This window comes from Peromyscus maniculatus, chromosome 10, assembly GCF_049852395.1.
Source record: "Peromyscus maniculatus bairdii isolate BWxNUB_F1_BW_parent chromosome 10, HU_Pman_BW_mat_3.1, whole genome shotgun sequence".
NCBI classification, from domain to species: Eukaryota; Metazoa; Chordata; class Mammalia; order Rodentia; family Cricetidae; genus Peromyscus; species Peromyscus maniculatus.
In genome coordinates this window covers 38,542,503-38,563,722 of record NC_134861.1, presented here as the reverse complement: position 1 = coordinate 38,563,722, position 21,220 = coordinate 38,542,503, and the positions used below count along the sequence as shown (strand labels likewise).

At 36.7% G+C, this 21,220-nt stretch overlaps 1 protein-coding gene across 4 annotated transcripts in view; it reads left to right on the top strand.

Annotated features, from left to right (window-relative positions):
* Rab28 (RAB28, member RAS oncogene family) overlaps positions 1 to 21,220 on the top strand; it is a 70,157-nt gene that overhangs the window by 17,381 nt on the left and 31,556 nt on the right. For all 4 annotated transcript variants that reach the window (XM_006992255.4, XM_006992254.4, XM_076546196.1 and 1 more), the window contains one exon: positions 3,341 to 3,470. In XM_006992255.4, coding sequence (XP_006992317.1) covers positions 3,341 to 3,470 — 130 coding nt within the window. The remainder of the gene's footprint in view (positions 1 to 3,340; positions 3,471 to 21,220) is intronic.

Here is a 21,220-nt window from a genome sequence, read left to right as displayed (position 1 = left end):
AATATAAGAAAGATTTTACATTTAATTGTGTTGGGAATATTTGGGTTGAAGGATGGCTAGGTTTGTGAATGAAGTATATCTTTTTATGACTCTAAAAGGATTCAAAAGAATAGCTGAAAAATACACATTGGTCTAGAGTAGGGATTGACAGAGTTAGATGTAAATATTTCAGGGAGGCCTCACAGGCTATTATTATCTCTGTTGCAGTGAGTCAGCTCTGCAGTTGTAATACTAGCAGCCACTGATAATTCTTAAGTAAAAGAGTATAATTACATTAAATAGAAGCTTATCTGGAATATACATGGACTAGAACCTTTGTTGGAGATCCACATGCCTATGCCTCCTAAATCCTAGGTTTAAAGGCATGCACCACTGTGCTAGCCATCAGTATATGGTGGCATGCATGTTCTACTTGCTTCTGTTTTGTCTTACACCACTATTGTTCCACTCCACCTTGGATAAATGATTTTGACATATTAATCAAAAGAGTCCAATATCTCAAGGATTAGTTATCACATGTCTGGGCTTTATTTAAGTAATATAATATAACTCAAAGTTACCATGAGAATGTAATTCACATTGAGTAATAAAAATCATGTACAGTTATATAAACTACTAATTTCAAGTGATCTGTTTGGTGTTTATTCTCTTAATCGTATAGGCTTATTAAACATTTTAAAAGTGGGATAGAAAAAATAATTATTCAGACTAAGTAGATGATGTGTCCAGGCCTGGTATCCAAGGATAGAACTCTTTCAAGCAAACAATATATACTATCACCTATTACAGTGGGAGGTAGAGTCAATAAAGTAAGGATTGGCTGTCTCTAAAGTTCAGTTTTGGAGCTATAGTCTTTAAATTGAAATTGCACTTCTTATTTCAGATACTCTATTTTGGTCAATGACCAAAATAATCTTGGAAGAAAGAAATAGATGTTGTTACCAAAATAAATCAGGCAGAGTGGTTTTATGTAAAATTTCACAACATTGTATTTTTGTTTTTTGACATAAGTTCTCATCTAGCCTAGGCTGGTCTTGTACTTACTATGTAACTAAAGCTGGCTTTGAACTCTCCATCCTTTTTGCTCTGCCTCCCAAATACTGGTATTGCAAATGGATGCCACTATGCCTGGCAAACTTAGGTACTCTATTTAAAAAGTTTTTGAGACTGGGTGTTGCTGTGTAGTCCAGACAATTCTAGAGTTCACTGAATAGTGGAGGCTAGACTCAAACTCAGAACAATTCATCTGCCTTAGTCTCTTTAGTTCTGGGGTTTTATCTGTGAGCTGCCACACCTGACTTTAAAATTATAGAATATTGAAAAGGATCTTGGAGAGCATCAGAAATCTAATTGTAAGATTCCATTTTTTTGTATGAGTATGGGTATTTTGCCTGCATGTTGTATCTGTTGTATCACATGTTTGTAGTACCCTCAGAGGCCAGAAGAGGGTGTTGGAACCTCTGAAACAGGAGTGATCACAGCTGCCATGTGGGTGCTGGGAACTGAACCCAGGTTCTCTGGGAGAAGAGCAAGTGCTCTTAGCCCTTGAACCATCTCTCTAGTCTCTAGAAATTTACTTTTAAAGACAATAAATAGGTGACTTAAGGGCCAATGTGTTTTTTTTCCTTTTATTTTATTTTACAATACCATTCAGTTCTACATATCAGCCACTGATTCCCTTGTTCCCCCCCCTCCTTTCCCCCTCCCCTTCCTCCCAGCCCACCCCCCATTCCCACCTCCTCCAGGGCCAATGTGTTTTAATAAAAGCTCAGTACTGGAAAATCATAGCAGCCAATTTGTTCTAGTTTTAGAAACTCAACTCATAATTTTGGGCAGTTTTTGTGAGCCAGTTGTTGAATACATTCATGATTAAATTTTTTATGTCAACTAAAAAGTGTTAGAGATGTTATGTGATCAAAATGAATTGTCTACTAAATTGCTATAATTTCTGTTGTCTGGGATCCCAAGGTTGGTCACATTTATAGTTTATTTGTAGGGTAGAAATGTATGTAGTAGTGTCCTCACTCAGTAATGGCACATTGATAGCAGCCACAGTGGAACTCCAAGCTCATTACTAACTTATTACCTGCTGTGACTGCTGTGTTGTATACTCATCTGTTTATATGTTTAGTTTTCTTGGAAGACTAAGTTACTTGAAGTTTAGCATTCATATCCTTAGTAGTCAGGAAAATGCATGGTATAGGGTCTGCAGACAAATGCGTTTAGTCCTTGACTAAAGTCCTGGTTCCATCAGTTACCTGTCTGGGTTGTCTTGGTTATTATAACCTTTCCATCAATAAAATGGGGATAATTATGCCAATCTCTGTAGGTTGTGGTGAGGATTGGTGTAATGATCTAGATCTATGTTTGATATGTAGCAGATGCAAAAATAGTTATACATGAATGCCATGAATGACTTATCGTGTAAACAGAGCTTTGTATTAAGTATTTCACCACAAACTGGATGAAAATCAAGTATGTGGTTCTGTTATTTTTGTGTATGTATATATTTCTCATTCTTCTATTACAGTATAATGGGATAAATTAAAAAGGAATATGATATATAAGAGGCAGGAAGCAACCCCTCTCTTACATTTAGCTTTTCTTGGACTCTTATTACAGTATCATGTCCAGTTTTACATTGCTCATTTTAAAGAGGATGTCAAAAAACTCTATGTAGTGTGTCCTGGGAAGAATCAACAGCCGCGATTAAAGGGACAGAAAATAGGCCCTTTGAGGCAGTTTTAAGGAACTGAGTTTATTTACTCTGGAAAGCAGACTGGTAAGGAGTTACTTAACTGTCTTTAAGTATATGAGGGGTTGTTAAAAGGAGGATACTCTCCAGTTGTTCTCTAAATGCACAGAGGACTAAAGGAGGAAATCCACATTTCATTTAAAGAAAATTGTGTTAAACACTAAAATTGCCCATCAAGGGACATCGTGGAATCTCATTTTTGAAGACATTTAAAATTGGAGAAGCAGCAGATGGTTACTTATTGAAAAGTTTAAATGTTTGACCTTGTCAAAATAAGAGGTGAGATTTTCGTCCTTTTAGCTTTTTTTGTAATGGAATTTTCTTATCCTGAATCTACTGAGAATTCTTCAGGTATCTTATTTGGAAATTACTTACAATTTTGATAAAATTATACCTTTGTTTCAGGATTTATTATGAGTGGGATCATTGATATTGTTTCTACTAATAACACATTTAAGTTGAAATTGGTTTATATATAAAAACATAACTACACTTTACAGTATACCTGATATATCTGAAGCATTAAAAAGTATTATTAATATTTCAGAAGTATGTTATAAATATTCTGTATTTCTTTTGTGACAGGGAATCCTCTTGGTATATGATATTACAAATTATCAAAGCTTTGAGAATTTAGAAGATTGGTATTCTGTGGTGAAGACAGTGAGTGAAGAGTCAGAAACTCAGCCCCTGGTTGCTTTGGTGGGCAATAAAAGTAAGTTGGTACTACTTATTTATGTGTAGTAAAGTTTATTTGCTTCTGTGGACTGAAGGTTTGTGTTTTCCCACCAATTGGCATTTTAAGACTTGAGTTCCCAGTGTGGTGGTTAGTGAAGGTATAGCTTTTACTAAGTCACTGGGTCATAATAATGGGAGTCCTCACAAATGTGATTAACACCCTTATAAGAAGTAGAGACATAAGAGAGGATGTTTTTCTCTGTGATATGAAGACACAGCAAGAAGGTGACCATCACATCAGGAAGAGAATTCTCACTACCATCTGCTGGCATGGTACCTTCATATTGGATTTACCAGTCCCTGGAATTATAAGAAATAATGTTGTTTGTTCATTGGTGTTTGGTATTTTTTAATGGTAGTCTAAGCTAAGACTTTACAAAGGTGTTTGCCTAACTTGTTGATCATTTTTTTCCTAAAAATTTTTTGATATCTGGAAACAGCGTTTTTTGTTTTTTTTTTTTGGAGTTTAAGTAGAAAATTCTTGTGAATATGAATAACCATCTAGCAACATTTTTTTCCATAAGTGACATTTAATCTCTGAAATTTGTAGTATACCATATGGCTCACATTGCAGTTTAAGAAGTAACCTTCAAACATGTGAATTGAACCCCCATTTCAGGCATTACAGTGTAATTAAGACATCCTTTACTGTTCAATAACTATTTTGAGGCTTGTTCTGCCCTAATTTATCTGCTGCTTTTGTAAAAGTAAGTTCAAGACTGATGTTTGACTTCCTTTGTTCTTCAGTAAGCAACATGGACTGTTAAGAATAGCAGCCCAGCTGTAGATTTTGTGACAGTATATTACAGCTTCAGCTCTGTCCCAGTGGCTTTGAGACATTTCATTAAATGATCTTTTATTCAGAAAAAGGAATAGTGCCTGGGTGGAGTTTAATTATTTCTCATTCCCATATTTTATAAACATTTCCTGAATTTTAGGATTTATTTCTGAAATGCAGATAATTTTTTGGGGTGGAAGAGTATTGTATTAGGGAAAGTATAGTCCTTAGTAAAAAAGTATGGATAAGTAATTTTTTGAGATCAGTTTCTTTTTTTTTTTTTTTTTTTTTTTTTTTTTTTTTTTTGGTTTTTCGAGACAGGGTTTCTCTTGTGTAGCTTTGCGCCTTTCCTGGAACTCACTTGGTAGCCCAGGCTGGCCTCGAACTCACAGAGATCCGCCTGCCTCTGCCTCCCAAGTGCTGGGATTAAAGGCGAGATCAGTTTCTTAAACTATGACATATATCATATCAAAATCGTAAAACTGAACCTGGAACTCAACTTCATAGACCTGTAGTAATTTTGAAAAGAAGACATTAATAAAAGGTTTTAGATACATGAAATGTTATGGTGTGATCTGATATTCTCCAGTTACTTGAGGTCAGAGAAAGAGAAAATGAACTCAAATTATACCTTGGAGGATTTAGTTTGGAACTGTTTCCTGAGTACAAGCGTTGTTAAATCAATGCCTACCTATACTACCAAGAGAATTATCTTCTCTAAATGTCTGAAAAATGCAATACATTTTCTCTGTAATTATTTAGGAAATAGTATTTCCTAAAGGGTGAACTAGGTTTCTGCATTATGTAGTTTTGCACACCAAGATGAGCATTTAATAAACCTAATCCCTAGTTTAAAACCATTATGAAACAGGTGTGAAGCCATTTCTCTGCAGAGTTAAAAATAATACTGTCAGCTGTCTAGAAAAAAATATTGCATGTCACAAAATGGCATGGCCTTTGGTAGAAATTGTAGTGTTTTGTCTTTAGCTTTAACTAAAAATTACACATCTGTTTTATAAGTAATTCTTTTGGAGTGAATCATGATTTGTAGTTCATATTGAAATCTCCCTTCCAAATAATAGGTTTTGGTCACTTTGGGTTCTATTTCTGTGTGCAGCTTTTCATTTTAGATGATAATTTCTTGGTCAGTTGTCATGTTACCAAAGCATTAACTTATATTCTGCTTATACTTTTTTTGGAGGTTTCCTATCACCATATGGGAAGCTGTAGAGGAGAGAGGGGAGTTGGGATTTGTTTTCATTTCTTTCAGGGTGTAATCTAACCATCATCTGAGATAATGACATAGTAATGTATAATTATATGCATTATGCTATATGTTTAGATTATCCTGTGACACATCCACCATTGGTTAATGTCAACAACAGAATATTAGACTAGATGAATACTGGCCTAGGCTGGTGGTGTTATGCCTAGGTATTAAAAATAAAAAAATAAAACTGTATGTAAGTTATTTAAATTTTTGCAGAATATTAATAGATTGCTGTATTTGAGATTTTTATTATTACAAAAACTCACATCTTTCATTTTTGCCTTAGTGATAATCCCATTCTTAAATATATTTATAATATATCCCTTTAAAATGACATATAGTAGAGTATATAGTCACAAAGACTATTAATATAAAACAAAGAGGTTATAGGTGAACATTTCCTGGCTATTATTGACGGTATAATCTGTCATTGGCCCAATTTCATGTAATTATATAGTGAAAGATTATTCAACAGTTAAGCCTATTAGGTCTTTAACTCTGTATCTCCTGAATATTTTACAATTTGTGTTTCCAAATTGATGTTACATTAACTAATGTAATGTGTGTTTATTTTTTTGGGGGGAATAAAATTTTATTAAAAAGCAGTAAAATTCACAAAATACCACACATTGCCAAAGCAAGAGAAACATGACAGATTAAGAGTAGAAACTGGATTGTTACATTGTTGTTTAAACATGGTTACCTTTGGATGAAATGTTTTTATTTTCTTTATTTCTTTTATTGAAAATAGATTTTTTTAAGTATAATTTTTAATTGAATCTTTAGGAATTTCACATCATGTACCCCAACCCCACTTATTTCGTAGTGTTTTCATATTCATCCTCTGCCTTTGTAAACTTCCCTCCAAAAGAAAATAAAAATTTAAGATAAATTAGAAAAGAAAACAGACAAACAAAAACAACAACAGAAAACAAAAAGACCATCTACCTGACCCCTCTGGGCAACAACCTGCTCCTCTATCAACCACATCATTTTGAGCATGTGCCAGTCCACTCCTCTGCCTTTCCTACTTCTCCATCATATATTCTCTCATCATAGAGGTTTTAGAAGTTGCAGTGTATGATGCAGTATACCTTTTGCTCAAACAGCTTTACTTGTGAATGTTTTTTGCAATGAGTCATTTGTCCAGTTCAAGGCCTCTGCCTTCTGCTACACCATCAATACTAGACCCTCATAGAAACTCTTGGTTATCTGTTGCCCTGAGTAGTGGAGATCCTGTGGAAATGGATCTGAAGGACTGGCCCCTTTACATATTCCTGCAGCAGCTCATAGTTGGGGAAGATGTTGGGGTAGGCCAACTCAAAACCCTGGATCTGGGCCTGAGCAGTAGCTGAGTTAGTCAGCCCGCCAGCTCTTCCACCACCACACCATTGGGACCAGCTCTTCCATGCCACCCAGGCAAGGAGGGACCAGCTCTCCCACACCTCCGGGGCCTACTCTCCAATGCTCATGCCATCAGCGCCAGCTCTTCCACCCAGGCAAGGGGCAGGGCTACCTCAGGGCAGCCCTTGGCTTCAGACTGCAGTCCAGACCTAGGGCTTCCTCATAGCCTTTGGTGGTAGCACAGACCATGGACATCAACATAGACTCTGGCTACAGTAGGACCACAGACCCAGACATGGCCCTCAACAGCAGCATGGACCCTAACATCACCATGTCCTCATGGTAGTGCAGGCCTCTTTCATCAGGCTGTTCCTCACCTCCCATCACATCTCCAATTCTGCCTCTTTCACAGTGCACAAACGGCTCTGCTTGTCTTTCTCTTGAATCTCTCCACCATATACTTGTTTGCTTTCCATCCAATGAGAGCTGGGCATGGTCCTATGTCTTGACTCCTAGATTTTTTTTTTTATACAATATATTCTGATTATGGTTTTCCCTCCCCTAACCCTTTCCCATTTCTTCCCTTCCTCTCCCATATCAATCCAAACCCCTTCTGTCTCTCCTTAGAAAACAAACAGGCATCTAAGGAATAATTATAAAATAAAGCACACATGTTTACACACATAAGAATCCCATAAAAACACAAAACTGGAAGCCATAATATAAACACAAAGGACCTGTAAGGCTAAAAAAAAAAAAAAAAAAAAAAAAAGCACTGGCACAACATTATAAAACAACCTCCAAAGATGCTGTTGACTTCATTTTGTGTTGGCCATCCACTGCTGTGCATGGGGCCTGCCCTTAAGAGCGGTTTATTTCCTCAGCGAGGTTCCCTTGAAGAAAACTAATTTTTCATTTGCAAGAGGTTATCAATTGGAGCTAGCTTTTTAGTTAGGGTTGGAGGCATGTGTTCACATCTCCTCTCAGTTCTAGGATACCATCTGGTGCAGCCTTTTGCAGGTCCTGTGCATGTTGCCACAGTCTCTCTATGTGCATATCACACATTGGTTGTGCAGTGTTTTGAAGGTCTTATTTTCTTGGTGCCTTCCATCCCCTCTGGCTCTTACATTCTTTCTGCTTCTTCTTCTGCAGAGTTCCCTGAGCTCTGAAGGGAGAGATTTGATGGAGACATCTCATTTAGGGCTGAGTGTTCCAAGGTCTTTTACTCTCTGTACATTGTCTGGCTATGAATCTGTATTTTCCCTAAGTGTTGTAGGAGGAAGCTTCTCTGATGATGGCAGAACAAAACACTGATCTATGAGTATAGTAAAATGTAGGAGTCATTTTAGTGTTGTCTACTTTTAGTACAACAGTAGTGTTTGGTTTTACCCTATATCCCTGGGCTATCTAGTCTCTGGTTCTTTGGTCACTCAAGCACTGTTGCGTATGGTTTCCATCTTGTGGAGTGGGCCTTAAGTCAAATCAGATATTAGCAACTCCCACAGGTAGGCACCAACTCAACTTTTCTTTGTTCCTTGAGTTGTGCAGGTATTGTCTTTAGCAATAGGGCATTACTTTTAGTTTGTGGAGAGCAACCAATAGCCTTAGTAATAGCCTGGGTTGTTTGAGATGAGCTCAGAGATTGGTAGATTTTTGAGCTCAGGGATTGGTGGGATTTCAGTCCCCATAATTGAGCTTAGGCTTTTTATTCTGTGGGATGGAGCTTGGCTGCCTGCATCTGGAGGGCTCGACTCTAGCCTTTGTGGCCTTTAGGGTGTTTTGTGGGTAGAGCCTGATGGTTGGAGGCCCTCAGGGGCAGGGCCTAACTATTAGAATATTCTGAGAGGTGGGACCTGGCCACTCAGTGCCTCTCAAGGGGCTTATAACATCCACATACAAGTGAATATGTACCATATTTGTCTTTGTGGGTCTGGGTTACTTCACTCAGAATGATTTTTTTCTTTCTCCATCCATTTACCTATGAATTTCATAATTCCGTTTTTAAATGGTTGAGTAATATTACATTGTATAAATGTAACACATTTTCTTTATTCATTCATTCATTGATGGACTTCTAGGTTGTTTGCCACTTCTGACTATTATGAATAATAGATAAGCAGTGAATATGGTTCAGCAAGTGTCTCCACAGTAGGATGAAGTATCTTTTGGGTATAGTATCTTTTGCCCAAGAGTGGTATAGCTGCATCTTGAGACAAACTTACTGTTGTGCTCTGTTCCTCACAACTTAAAGATAAAGAATATATTGGAAAGAAATAATAGTCTGTGGAAATGTTAGCAGCAGTAGTTAAGTCTTAGCTAAAGTCAGTGGGAGAACATATGTGTGAATTCATAACATATTGTAAACTTATCATTAGACTATATGATTACTTAGTTTTTATTAAAAATAAGAAACTCTTAGAGATTTGGGCTGAAGATAGAGGATAATTTTATGCTATTTAGTTATGGGTTTATTTTTATGGAAAATTAAATTTTATTTTGTTACTACTTGTTTACTTAAGTTATTCTTTATGTTATATTCTTATACTTACCTGTGTAGAATAAGTAAAGAAATAGCCACAGAGAGAGGGACTTATTTAAGGAAATGGACAGAATGATGGGTATATAGAACCATACTTTCTTCAATAGACAGTACTTAAATATATATAATAAAACAGTTTGTTTTAGCATATATCCTATTCTAAAAATCTGTCAGACATTAGTGATATTTCTTTGTACAACCTAATATAGAGCCTGAAGTATAGAGAGTGGAGTTTAAGATCACAGGGCTTTGGATATGAGACTTTATTTATAAATAAATGCAATTTCTACATTTTGCAGAAATGTGTGTCTTTACATCTTTAAATATGAATTCCTTGCATCTGGAAATGAGAGTAGTGGTTTCTGTTTGATAGGTCAGTTTAAAGATTAAATGAAGTATTGTATGAAAAGTAATGAACGTTTTATGTATAGGAAGCACTCAATTTTTATTTTAGTATTAATCATAATAGCTTTTTAAAAGCATGAAGTGTGCATAGCATCTATCTGGATGTTCACAAATTACAGTCTATTAGATCTGAAATAGATGTCCTATGAAACTGACAGGGAGGGAATGTTTCTTAGAAAATCCTTTGTCACCATCCTATAATTTTTCTTTTTTAATAGTTTTTCCTTTTTAACTGTATGCTGGGGGGAGTGGCCATTTATTCAACAAACTTTAAAATGTTAGCTATGGCATATTAAGCTGGTCATTGTTAATTTATCAAAGATTGAGCCAGAGGTACTTCTCAAGAAGTATTTAGTGATTGTGTTAAGATCTTTGGCTATGTTACATCTGGGAACAATTATATGCATAAAAGGCAGGGAGCTGAATCCACCTGGCTTAATCTCTGTTTTTCTGCCTTTGAAAGTCTTGCTTTTCCAGCTTTGGGGAACTCTTACTTGAAGAGGCCATATTGCAGAGCTTAGGAGTATTTGATTTATTATGTTCACTTACGGGCACCTGGGTGGGTCTGGCCATGCCTGTCATATAGATAGCTTCCTGACTGGTGTTCCTGCTCCTTGCTTTATTCAGTTAGTTTCCAAAGAAAAAGTAGGCTGCTCCTATTAAAATCTTTGTTTTTTTTCCCACTGTTTTTAGAGTGAAATCCAGTCCCCTCCAAGTTTTCTAGGTCTAGGTAATCTGACTCTTGCCTGCTTTGCAGACGTCATCATCTGTAAGTTTCCTATACTCAAGGCATGGTCCTCACTTCTACACCCTCCTCTGCCTTTCTCTTTATAAGCCATTGCCAGTTCATTTGCACCTTAGAGTTTCTTCTGCATGAAATGCTTTCCCCTCTGATCTTTTCTTTCTGTTAACTCTATTTTGTCACACTCATCTTGTCCTAAAAGTCATTTTAAAGTTAATGCTTTTGGCAACTCAATCTCAAGGAGCCACATAGGCCCTTGTGTTGTCATTATGTTCAGTTATCTGTGTAGTTTCATTGTCATCTGAAACTGTGTCTTGTATGTCTTTCTACACCAAAACTAAACTTCATGAAAATTAAGAATATCATCACCTGCATAATGGATGAAAGTCTATTCATGAAGACTATTGGAACTAGAAATGTTTGTGACCCAAGGTGTTAGTCAGGAAAAATAATTTTCATTCTTTCTTTAAAAAAGTAGCTTGAGAACTTCATATATACATTACAACATGAAAGTGTTTTTTTTTTTTTTCCCCAATACAGAAAATATATCTTTAGATGGCTTAAAGGCCAATTGGCCCACTGGATTCCATCTTAGGGAATAGTATCAGTGGGAGTTTCTTAGAAACTGCATCACAGTTGTATTGTTCTAGGTCATGTTTGAAACAAAGTATAGATTTCATGTAATTTCTTAGATTATATAACTATATAAAAAAAGAAAGTTTGCTATTACCTAACTTGAATTTTTCATGTTAGAAACCTATACTTTGGTTTTATTTCCGAGATTTTAATTTTTGTCTCTATTGAAGTATAGTTTTAATTTTTCTTCAGTGCTTTAGGCAAGATTATAACAAACAAAATGAAAATTTAGGAATGTCAACTTTTTAACAATTGCTTTAAAACTATACTTTATAATTATATACCATCCTAATTTGTCATTTTCTATCTTTAATCTCTTACATTTTCTTACTATCTGATTCATCAGCTAGCATCTTCCCCAGCTAGCTCACATTCTGAGGTGGACAGATTGTAAACAGAGTTAACAGGGGTTGCATGGGAGCTGCCCCGGTACTGATTTATAGCTTCTTGGTTAGTGGTGGTAGGGTGGTTATCAGGAACATGTATTGGGGGTAGGAATTATCACGCACCAGCAGAGAGTGGATGGATGAATGATTTCTGCTCTTAAAGATATTAACCAGATCCTTTCCCAAATAAAGACTAATAACTCAGATTTTTAAACAATCTTCATGACAGATGAGGGCATAGAGAAGAGTGCATCAGGACTATTTAACAACGTTGAGTGTATATTCTTCCTAACAGTGATTGATTGTTCCTGGAGTACTATCTGCCCAGGAAGTGATGTTTTACATTGGGAAGTTGAAAGGTTACATTTTAACATACCCTATAAGTTGTGTTCTCTGTTCTCAGTGGACATGTATTAGAAAATTAAGTACATTTGAAGTTGTAAGTTGTATTGATACTCTAAATAAAATCATCACAAGGCTTTTAAGAGCCTTTGTTTTTTGTAATAGAGTATAAGAAATGGCTGTGTAGATTTTACAGAAACATGTTTAACTATACTGTAAATCTGATGAAACTTTGAAAATTCTTTTATTTGGCCAGTAAACAGGTAGAGCTACTAAATAGTTAACATTTGATTCTTACCCTGAACGGTTCATATCAACTCCTATAAAATTTGTCAGCTTCAGTCTTATAGAAAATACATTTACTTAAGAGAGCTATAATTTATAAATCATGACTCTTTTCAGGATTTGTGAAGTGTATTCTGTTTATAATTCTTAAACGGAAGCTTTCTGCTCCTTTCCTTTTTTCATTTAATACTTCCCCTCTTGGATAGTAGCAATTCCAGAGCACTACACACAGGTGTAATTTTAGGTGGGCCTGATGCTTCTGTTCCTGTTGTTTTTTCTTCTCTTGACATGTACATTTATAAAGCAGAGTTGTGATTATTTGTTTAATAGAAGTTATTGGAAGAAAGTACTTGAGCAAAAATGAGAAGCAGCCCTCTATCAGGGGTCTTTACATGTATACAGCACTTCAGGGAATGCTGGCCTCATTTCAGAATTACTTGGATGACTTCCTTTTCCAAATCTTGTGTGTAAACATGCCTTTAGATTGGTATGGGGATGAGAACATTAAATGACTACTGTTTTATAACCACAATCAAACCTGGTTTTTACCTGATGTCTGCTTCAGTGATAGCATTTTGTTATTTTGTAGTGATTTTAGATAACATGTCTCAAATCATTTCAACTATGTGACAAATTACCTAGCTGAAAAAATAGTATGTTTAGTGTTGTTTGCTTTGTTTTTGGGAGTTGTGTAATTATTTCAAAGCATAGTCTAGCTTCTTTTTTGTTCATTTGTTTTGTTTTGTTTTGTTGTTTTTAATGGGTGCCCATGGGGGCTAGAAGAGGTTTTTGGTGGGTAATGCCTGGGGGGTGTTCACCAACCTAAGACAGAGGGCCTGTGTGGCCTTGGCAGGCGTCTCCATGATGGGTAAGATGACCTGCTGATGTCCCATGCAACCTAAGTCAGAAGCTCATTTTTTTAGTAAAAGGGGGACCTGTAGGTCCCTGGCCCCTGTTTTGGGTAACTGTTGCCTTCCTTGCTGACCTTGACCTTGATATCCTCCCTATGCTAATTCCCTCCCGGGTTTCACCCTCCTGAATACTTAAGGGAAGTTCCTTGTATGTGTATCCTGCATAATGGGCGTTAACAGCTTAGATGCAAGATTGTAAAACACCATAGCGAACTTCTGCTCTCTGGGGTTCTCCCATTGTGCTGTAAGCCTGTATTTAAGACCTCCTCCCTCCTTCAATAAAGGGCATTCGGCATTTAAAAAAAAAAAAAGGAAAACAAAAATGGGTTAATCAGACAGCTGAATAAAGTACTTGTGTAATCACCAGGACCTGAGTTTGATTTCTAGCACCCACATAAAAAGCCAGGAGTGGTGGCATGCATTTGTAATCCCAGCAAAGAGGAGACTGAGTGTGGTGTTCGAATAGGTATGGCCCTCATAGACTGATGTCTTTGAATGCTTGGCCCATGGGAAGCAGCACTATTAGGAGGTGTAACCTTGTTGGAATAGGTGTGGCCTTGTTGGAGGAAGTATGTCACTGTGGGGATGGCCTTTGAAGTCTCCAATGCTCAAGCTACGCCCAGTGCAGATCAGTTTCTTTCTGCTGCCTGCCCATCAAGATGTAGAACTCAGTTCCTCCACCACCATGTCTACCTTCCTGCTGCCATGTCCTGCCATGATGATCATGGACTGAACCTCTGAACTGTAAGCCAGCCCCAGTTAAATGTTTTCCTTTATTAAAAAAAAAAAGAAGAAGAAGAAGAGGAGGAGGAGGAGGAGGAGGAGGAGGTCTTTGGATCCACTGGGGCTAGAATTACAGGCATTTGTGAGCTGCCCTTTATGGGTATTGGGAACTGAACTAGGGTCTTCTGGAAATGCAGCAAGTGCTCTTAATTGCAGAGTTAGCAGAGTTATCTCCTATTGTAGACAAATTTCTAAACAGTCTTATTAAATAAGAAACACAGAGCCAAATACAGGGGTGAAAGCTGTAGAGATCAGAGAAACAGGAATAGCCACCAACTAACCTTAGCTCACCACGTCGCAGTAGCTTCCCAAGAGAACTAGCTCTTCCTGTCTAACTTGTGTCTTTATTGCCTTGCTGTTCTGCCTTCTCATTGGCTCTTAGCCCAGCCACTCACTTTCTCATCACTGTCTGTACAGACCTCCAGGTCGCTATGAGCGCACAGACTCTGCCTGCCATGTGATCGGATTAAGGGCGTGTGCTACCACCACCACCTGTCTTTTGTTTATGGCTGGCTATCTATGTCCTCTGATATCCAGACAAACTTTATTTATTAACATACAAATAAAATACCACCACATCATATTCCCTTTTTTGTTTCTTTTATGATATAGTGCTGATTTCAAATTTTAGAAGAAATTATTAAAGATTGGATCAATATTAAAAAGAGAGCTATAAGACAGGTATCTTTGTGAAAGCGTGATTTGAACATTTTACTGATAAAAATTAGGCCCCTTTAATAGTTTATTATAGTTTATATTTGTAGTAACTATGGAACAAATCAATTTAATTTAAAGAAACTGGAGACTAAAACTTTTTTTTTTTCCAAAAAGTTGGTGCTGTGATTTTTTTCCCTTGCTGTGTAACCTTGGGAAATTCACTTAGCACTTTGAGTTAGCCTCGTGGATAAAAGAGGGGTGAGGGGGCTGGAGAGATGGCTCAACATTAGAGAAAGCCTTGTTGCTTTTACAGAGGACCTGTGTTCTCTGGCATCTGATTGCATTCTTCTTAAAACACAGTTATATTTGGCTTACAGACATCTCACCTTGATTGTCTTCCTTCCGTCACTGGCCATTTTTCAATTTGTTTGCTGATATCTCTTCATTTTCTTTTATTCTTAAAACACATAGCAGCTCATAATCATCTGTGAGTCCAGTTCCAGGAACTCGGACAGCATCTTTTGAACACCATGGACAATAGGCATATACCAGATGTACATATACACATACAGGTAAAACATTCATATATATAAAATAAATAACTCTAAAAGAATTATAAGAAGGAAGAGAGCAAAGACAGAGATCCTGCCAGAGAGCATCACTGATATGATGCCTCACACTCTGTTGTAATTAGTTGTCAGATGGTGCAATTTAGCATATTTATTGTCCTGAAGTTCTGGGAGAGTTTCATTTTAACTTATTATTGTAGGCAAGCAAGCATCTTTTTGCAGAGATGATTTTTTCCCTATATTTTCTTTTTCCTTTTTTTCTCCCTCTATCCCATCTCCCCCCACCCCACCTCATCCCCCACTCCTGTCCTCACCCACCCACAATCTGCCCATAAAAATCTATTCTATGTCCCCCTCCCAGGGAGATCTAGACCTCTTTATTTAAACCCTCTGTATCTACAGATTGTAGCTTGGCTATTGTCTACTTAATGGCTAATATCTACTTATAAAGTGAATAAATACCAACTTTATCTTTCTGGTTCTGGTTTATCTCACTCAGGATGATTTTTGTCTAGTCCCATCCATTTACCTGCAAATTTCATTATGCCATTTCTTTTTTTAATAGCTGAGTAATACTCCATTTTGTAAATGTACCACATTTTCTTTATCCATTCTTCTGTTGAGGGACATCTAGGTTGTTTCTAGGTTTTGGTTATTACAAATAAAGCTGCTATGAACACAGTTGAGCAAAGGTCCTTGTCATAGGATGAAACATCCTTTGGGTATTTGCCCTAGAGTGGTATAACTGGATCTTGAGGTAGATCCATTTCTAACTTTCTGAGGAATTGCCATATTGGTTTCCAAAGTGGCTGTACAAGTTTGCACTCCCACCAGCAATTGAGGAGTGTTCTCCTTGCTCCACATCCTCTCCAGATGAGTTGTCACTTGTGTTTTTGATTTTAACCCTTCTTATAGGTATAAGGTGGAATCTCAAAGTTGTTTTGATTTTCATTTCCCTGATGGCTGAGGATGCTGAACATTTATTTGTTTCTCAGCTATTTGAGTTTCCTCTATTGAGAATCCTCTGTTTAGATCTGTACTCCATTTTTAAATTGGATTATTTAGTGTTTTTGTGGTCTAGTTTCTTGAGTTCTTTATATATTTTGGATATTAGTCCTTTATTGGATATGGAGTTGGTAAAAATCTCCCATTTTGTTGTCTGTTGCTTTGTCTGAATGACAGTGCCCTTTGCCTTTCAGAAGCTTTTCAGTTTCATGAGGTCTCATTTATTAATTGTTGATATTGGTGCCTTTGCTATTGTTGTATTGCTCAGAAAGTTGTCTCCTGTGCCAGTGTATTCAAGACCATTCGCCACTTTCTCTTTTTATTTTATCTGTGTGAGTGTTTTCCCTGCATGTATATCTGTGCACCATGTACCACATACTGACCACATAGTCCGGAATTGAAGTTACAGATGGTTTTGAGTCACCATCGGGGTGCTGCGAATTGAAGTCAGGTCCTCTTAGCCAGTGCTCTTTAACCTCTGAGCCATCTCCCCCCCCCCCACTTTCTCTTTTATCAGGTTTAGAGTATCAGTTTTTTTTTGTTTTTTTTTTTGTTGTTGTTGTTGTTGCAGTCTTTGATCCAGTTGGGGTTCAGTTTTGTGCAGGGTGATAAACATAAATCTATTTGCATTCTTCTATATGCAGACATCTCACAATGATCGGCATCATTTGTTGAAGATGCTGTCTTTTTTTCAGTGTGTATTTCTGACTTTTCTTTTTTTTTTTTTAAATAAAATATCAGGTGTCTATGGATAGGTGGACTTATGTCTGGGTCTTCAATTCAATTTCATTGTTCAACTTGTCTGTTTTTTGCCATACCATGCAGTTTTTATTACTGTAGCTCTGGAATACAACTTGAAATTGGGAGTGACGAGACTTCCAACAGTTCTTTTATTGTTCAAGATTGTTTTAGCTACCCTAGTTTTTTTTTGTTGTTGTTGTTGTTGTTTTGTTTTGTTTTTCCATATGAAATTGAGTCTTGTCCTGTGAAGGTCTGTGAAGAATTGTGTTGGAATTTTGATGGGGATTGCATTGAATCTGTCTATTGGTTTGGTAGGATGGCCATTTTTAATATGTTAACCCTACCAATGGGAGAAATTTCCATCTTCTGATAGTCTCTTCAATTTCTTTCTCCAGTGACTTGAAATTTTTATCATACAAAATCTTTCACTTGTTTGGCTAGAGTTACCCTGGATATTTTATATTATTTGAGTCTATTGTAAAAGGTATTGTGTGGTGATATTTTGTTTGTGCTCTAACAAATAAAGCTTACCTGGAGATCAGAGTGCTGAGCTAGCCACTAGTTAGCCATAGAGGCCAGGCAGTGGTGGCACACACCTTTAATCCCAGCACGTGGGTGGAGGAAGCAGGAAGATCAGGAGTCCAAGGCCACCCTGGGCTACACGAGATTTAGCCAGTTTAAAAGAGAAACAGAGCCAGGTGGTGAAGCTCATGCCTTTAATCCCAGCACTAGAGAGGTGGAGACAGTAATATAAGGAGGGAAGAGACAGGAGCTCAACCCCCTTTTCAGTCAGAGGATTCCTAGAGGTAAGAAGTCTTTCTAGTGGCTGGCTGCGCTGCTTCTCTGATCTTTCAGCCTTCACCCTGATGTCTGACTCCAGGTTTTTTTTTTTTTTTATTAAGATCAATTAGAATTTGTGCTACATCGTTGTTTCCCTGATTTCTTTTTCAGTCCATTTGATGTTTGTATATAGGAGGGCTACTGATTTTTTTTAGTTGATTTTACATCCAGCTACTTTGCTGAAAGTGTTGATCAGCTGTAGAGTTCCTTGGTGGAATTTTTGGCACCACTTTTGTATATTTCTTATTATCTGTGAATAGTGATACTTCTTCCTCCTCTACAATTTGTATCCCCTTGGTCTCCTTCAGTTGTCTCATTGCTCTAGCTAAGACTTCAAGTATTGTATTGAATAGCAATGAAGAGAGTGGACAACCTTGTCTTGTCCCTGATTTTAATGGTATTGCTTTAAATTTCTTTCCATGTAATTTGATGTTGACTACAGGCTTACTGTAAATGGCCTTCATTATGTTTAGATATCTTTTATCCCTAATCTCTCCAGGACTTTTATCATGAAGAGGTATTGGATTTTGTCAAAGGCCTATTCTGCATCTAATGAGATGATCATGTGGTATTTTTCTTTCAGTTTGTTTATATGGTAGATTACATTGACAGATTTTGTATGTTGAACCATCCCTGCATCCTTGGGATGAAGCCCACTTGATCATGAAGGATGACCTTTGTGATGTGTTCTTGATTTGATTTGCAAGTATTTTATTAAATATTTTTGCATCTATGTTCATAAGGGAAATTGGTCTGTAATTTTCTTTGTTGGGTTTTTATGTGATTTGGGTATCAGGGTAATTGTGACCTCATTAAACAAATGTAATCTTCCTTTGATTTCTATTTTGTGGAATAATTTAAGAAATATTGGCATTAACTCTTCTTTGAAAGCCCATCAGACTTTGGGCTCTTTTTGGTCTGGAGACTTTTTTGTTTTGTTTTGGTTTTTTGAGACAGGATGTTTTTGTGTAGCCTTGGCTGTCGTAGAACTAGCTCTGTAGATCAGGCTGTCCTCGAACTTACAGAGATCTACTTGCCTCTGCCTCCCAAGTGCTAGGATTAAGAGGCATGCACTACCATCCCACCCCACCCAACACACACACACACACACACACACACACACACACACACACACACGGGTTGGGAGACTTTTAATGACTGCTTTTATTTTACTAGGACTTATAGGTCTGTTTACCTTGTTTATCTGATCTTGATTTAACTTTAGCAAGTGGTATGTATCTTGAAAATTTTCCATGTGCTTTAGAATTTCAAATTTTGAGGTTTTTAAAGTATGTCCTTATGATTCTCTCTGTTTCTATGTCCCCTCCTTTTTTGTTTCTGATATTGTCTATTTGGATCTTCTCTCTCTTTCCTTTAGTTAATTTGGATAAGGGTTTGTCAATCTTACTAATTTTCTCAAAGAACAACTCATTGTTTCGTTGATTCTTTATATATTTTTTTTCTGTTTTGTTGATTTCAGCCCAGAGTTTGGTTATTTCTTGCCATCTGGTTCTTTTGGATGTGTAACCCCCCCTCCCCCATCTCTTTCTTTCCTTTTTTGTTCCTGAGCCTTCCAGAGCCAGGTGTGTTGTTTAAGTTACTAATATGAGAGATCCCTCCAGATTTTCTATATAGGCACTTAGTGCTATGAACCGTTTTCATTGTGTCCCATTTGGGTATGTTGTGCATTCATTTTCATTCAATTCTAGAAAGTCTTTACTTTCTGTCTTAACCCACTTTTTCATTCATTAATAAGTGTTCATTTTCCATGCGTTTGTAGGCTTTCTGTTACTTTTGTTCTTGATATTCAGCTTTAACCTGTGGTGGCCTGATAGGATGCAAGGAGCTATTTCAATTCTCTTGTATCTGTTAAGACTTACTTTGTTGTCTGAGGATCTGGTCAGTTTTGGAGAAAGTTCCATGTAATGCAGAGAAAAAGGTATATTCTTTTGTGTTTAGGTTAAATATTCTATAAATACCTGTTAGGATCATTTTGTTTATGATGTCTGTTAGCTCCAGTTTAGCTTTTGTCTGGATGACCTGTCCATTGGTGAGAGTGGATTATTGAAGTCTTCCACTGTCAGTGTGTAAGGGTCAATATGTGATTTAAGCTGTAGTAATGTTTCTTTTACAAACTTGGGTGCCATTGTGTTTGGGGCATAGATGTTAAGAACTGAAATATCATCTTTGTGGATTGTTCCTTTGATGAGCATGTAGTGTCCTTACCTATCTCTTGATGAGTTTTGGTTTGAAGTATGTTTTGTCAGGTATTAAAATATTTAACATCTGCTTGCTTCTTAGGTCCATTTGCTTTGAATATCTTTTTCTAACCCTTTACTCTGAGGTAATGTTTATCCTTGATGTTAAGGTATATTTCTTGAGGCAGCAGAAGGATGGATCTTATTTTTGCATCCATTTGGTAGTCTATATCTTTTTATTGGAGAATTGAGACTATTGATACTGAGAGATATAAGTGACCAATGTTGTTGATTCCTGTTATTTTGTTGTTGTTGGTGGTGGTGATGGTGGTGGTGTGTGGTTGTGTGCTCGTGCACACGTGCACGCGTGTGTGCACGCGCCTGTATGTGTGTGTGTGTGAGAGAGAGGAGAGAGAGTTTTTGTGTATGCTTCCCTTCTTTTGGTTTTGTTGGTGAGAGATTACTTATTTCCTATATTTTCATGGGTGTAGTTAACTACCATAGCTTGGCATTTTCTTTCTAGCATCTTCTGTAGAGCTGGATTTATAGATAGATATTGTTTAAATTTGGCTTTATCATGGCATATCTTCTTTTCTCCATCTGTAGTGAATGAAAATTTGCTAGGTATAGTAGTTTGGACTGGCATCTGTGGTATCTTAGAGTCTGTTGTACATCTACTTAGGCCCTTCTGGCTTTTAGAGTCTCCATTGAGAAATCAGGTGCAATTCTAATAGGTCTGCCTTTATGTTACTTAATCTTTTTCCCTTGGAATTTTAATATTCTTTTTTTGTTCTGTATATTTAGTGTTTTGCTTTATTATGTGGCGAGGGACTTTCTTTTATGGTCAATCTGTTTGTTGTTCTATATGCTTATTGTACCTTTATAGGCATCTCCTTCTTTATGTTAGGAAAGTTTTCTTCTATGATTTTGTTGAAAATATTTTCTGGGCCTTTGATTTTGTATTCTTCCTCTTCCTCTATTCCTATTATCCTTAGATTTTGTATTTTCACAATGTTCCAAATTTCCTGAATGTTTTCTGTCAGTAATTTTTTAGATTTAATATTTTTTGACTGATGTAGATTTAACATTTCTAACATTTCTTCCATCGTATCTTCATTGCCTGAGATTCTCTCTTCCAAGTCTTGTATTTTGTTGGTGAAGCCTACCTTTGTAGTTACTGTTTGAATTCCTAAATTTTTCAGTTCCAGAAATGAAACAAAAATAATTTGTTTTCTTTATTGTTCCTGTTTCTATTTTCAGGTCTTGAACAGTTTTATTAGTTTCCTTCAACTGTTT